The sequence below is a fragment of the Trypanosoma cruzi genome, genomic scaffold (assembly GCF_000209065.1).
Source record: "Trypanosoma cruzi strain CL Brener 1047053516983 genomic scaffold, whole genome shotgun sequence".
Classification (NCBI taxonomy): Eukaryota; Euglenozoa; class Kinetoplastea; order Trypanosomatida; family Trypanosomatidae; genus Trypanosoma; species Trypanosoma cruzi.
In genome coordinates this window covers 37,737-39,960 of record NW_001849227.1, presented here as the reverse complement: position 1 = coordinate 39,960, position 2,224 = coordinate 37,737, and the positions used below count along the sequence as shown (strand labels likewise).

Sequence of the window (2,224 nt, the reverse complement as noted above, 5' to 3'; positions counted from 1 at the left end):
TGGAAGGCTCGTTGTGTGGCCCCTGCCCGTGGTGGATTGTGGGGGGCAAGTGGTGCCGTTGGCGGCCGAGGGAAGGAGAGGACGGCGAAAGCAATGAACAAACGCCTATTCTTTTTTTGTCACTCGCGGCGTGGTTGTTGGTCCGTTGTTTACTTCTTGCTGCTTTGTGCGAGCAGAACAAAATAAAATAAATATTTGTGCGGCGTGTCGATCTCTTTGCCGCGCGCACTATCCTCCGCGACGGGCGGCATGACGGGCGACCGCAGCCGGCGCCTGGCGCACCGCTGGACGGGGATCCGTTGCAAGGCTTTAAGGCGGAGGCGCAGCAGCGTGGCTTGGGATTGTCGTATGGAGACGAAGAGGCGGCCACAACCGAGTCGCAGCCGCTCGTGAAGGGGAATCCCTCTCCTGCAGTTGCTGCTGCTGCAACAAAGGCAGCGGAGGCATGCTCAGCGACGCCAGCAGAGGGTGGTGGCGTGTTGTGCGGCAACTGGGAGGAGCCGCGCCAGCGAGAGGCGGGGAGGACATACGACAGTCAGACGGCCACGCAAGAGGCGAGGGGGAAGCCGCCATCCGAGGCTCTTGAAGAGAAGAAGGGTGGTGCAGCCCCTCAGCGGGAGCAGCAGGAAGTGCAGGAAGGGATCGCTGCAAAAACAAAAGGTGCGCTACGGGTGTGGGACGTGGAAGGAGTATAGGGATGCAAAGAGTGGCCGCCTCTACTACGTCAACACGGAGACCAAGCAACGTACATGGAAGATCAAGGAGACGCCCTTTGCAAACGAGTGATTGATGGCATGCTTGTATATGAGGCCGACGGGGCATCACGCGGCCTACGCTGACGCTCTTGTTTTGGTCACAGTTCCTAGTAATATAAGGGAGCGGAGAGAAAACAACGAAGAGACGGTGTGCGACTTTTGCCTTATTATTATCGTTGTTATTTTACCTCTGTTCCTCATTGGGGGTGCATCGTTTCTTCAGTTGCACCAAAACAGCCACCACGTTGGGGTTTTGGCTTGAGGAAGCGGCGCGCAAAGGAGCGAGCATAAATTGGCGATGCACACCTGCAGCTCCTGGAGCTGTACGTCCGTTGCAGAGGTTTGCTTCGCCTTGCTGTAACTGTGATGCCGACCCTTCACCCTCAAGTGCGTGGGTGCGTCTCCGTCAACATGCATTTTTCTTCATTTTCTCTTCTGTTCCACCGCAAAGCAAAAAAGGCTAGGCGTCGTCCAATCTATTCACAGCAACAACCAATAATGACTACGTGCCGTCTGCTGTGCGCCCTGTTGGTGCTCGCCCTGTGCTGCTGCTTATCCGTGTGCGTGACAGCGAATGGTGATGATTCCGAGACCACAACGACAACCACGACGACAAAGCCACCAACGACGACTACAACCACGACGACAAAGCCACCGACGACGACTACAACCACGACGACAAAGCCGCCAACGACGACTACAACTACGACAGAGGCACCAACTATTACGACGACAGAGGCACCAACTACGACGACCACCCGCGAACCGTCAAGTATTCGCAAAATTGACGGCAGCCTCGGCAGCTCTGCGTGGGTGTGTGCCCCGCTTGTGCTTGCCGTATCCGCGCTGGCGTACACCACTCTGGGCTGAGAAGGTGTGCGTGCCAGCACTCAAAGCCACTGGGACATGTGTGCGTCTCTTGTGATCCGATGTATAAAGTGAGAGTAATTGTGATGATCGTTTTTTGCTTTGTTTGCTTCCGCTGCCCTGCTGTGTGCTCCGCGTTGCTTCCCACCTCCGTCACGTTGCAAGCATCGCGGGCACACTCATATGCATGCGTACTGAAGCTTTGGGCGTTTTTTTCCTTTTAAAAAGTCTTTTCTTTTTTTATTATTGCAACCTTTTTTTTTTCAGGGCGTTGTGCTTTTTTTGCTCTTGTGCTAGTTCCGTCTGCGTCGTGGTGTGTGTGCGCTGCTGCTTCTGCTGGGCTGCTGCCGTTTGTTATTGTGCGTTGGCTGTGTGTGGTGTAGCGGCTGCTTTTCTCTTTGTTCTCTCCCATGCTCTTGCAGGTTGACTTCACAGTGTCGGGCAACTCCACCGTTCTTGATGATGCTGGCCGTGTGTGCTGCGGCCTGTTGACGCTCGCGCTGATGTGCTGCTGCTCGCGTGTTTGTGCGACGGAGTATTTGGTGCTGGTGTAGGCATCGTGGGGATGTGGCGTTCCAACGTGACGCTGCTGTGTTGCCGGC

The 2,224-nt window shown here is 55.6% G+C and overlaps 2 protein-coding genes across 2 annotated transcripts, besides 2 other annotated features; one reads left to right on the top strand and one right to left on the bottom strand.

The window, feature by feature from the left end:
* Window positions 1–2,224: a sequence feature (areas not merged during assembly with more than two copies in the genome that could not be assigned to a particular haplotype).
* Tc00.1047053506545.10 (uncharacterized protein) lies at window positions 310–822 on the bottom strand (the record flags this gene model as incomplete). Its single annotated transcript, XM_797558.1, has 1 exon — window positions 310–822. The coding sequence occupies one exon, from the start codon at window positions 820–822 to the stop codon at window positions 310–312; it is 513 nt and encodes a 170-aa protein (XP_802651.1).
* On the top strand, window positions 1,254–1,625 carry Tc00.1047053506545.5 (mucin TcMUCI, putative; the record flags this gene model as incomplete). The annotated part of the gene is made up of 1 exon (XM_797559.1): window positions 1,254–1,625. One exon carries the CDS (start codon window positions 1,254–1,256, stop codon window positions 1,623–1,625), a length of 372 nt encoding a protein of 123 aa, XP_802652.1.
* Window positions 1,346–1,465: a microsatellite.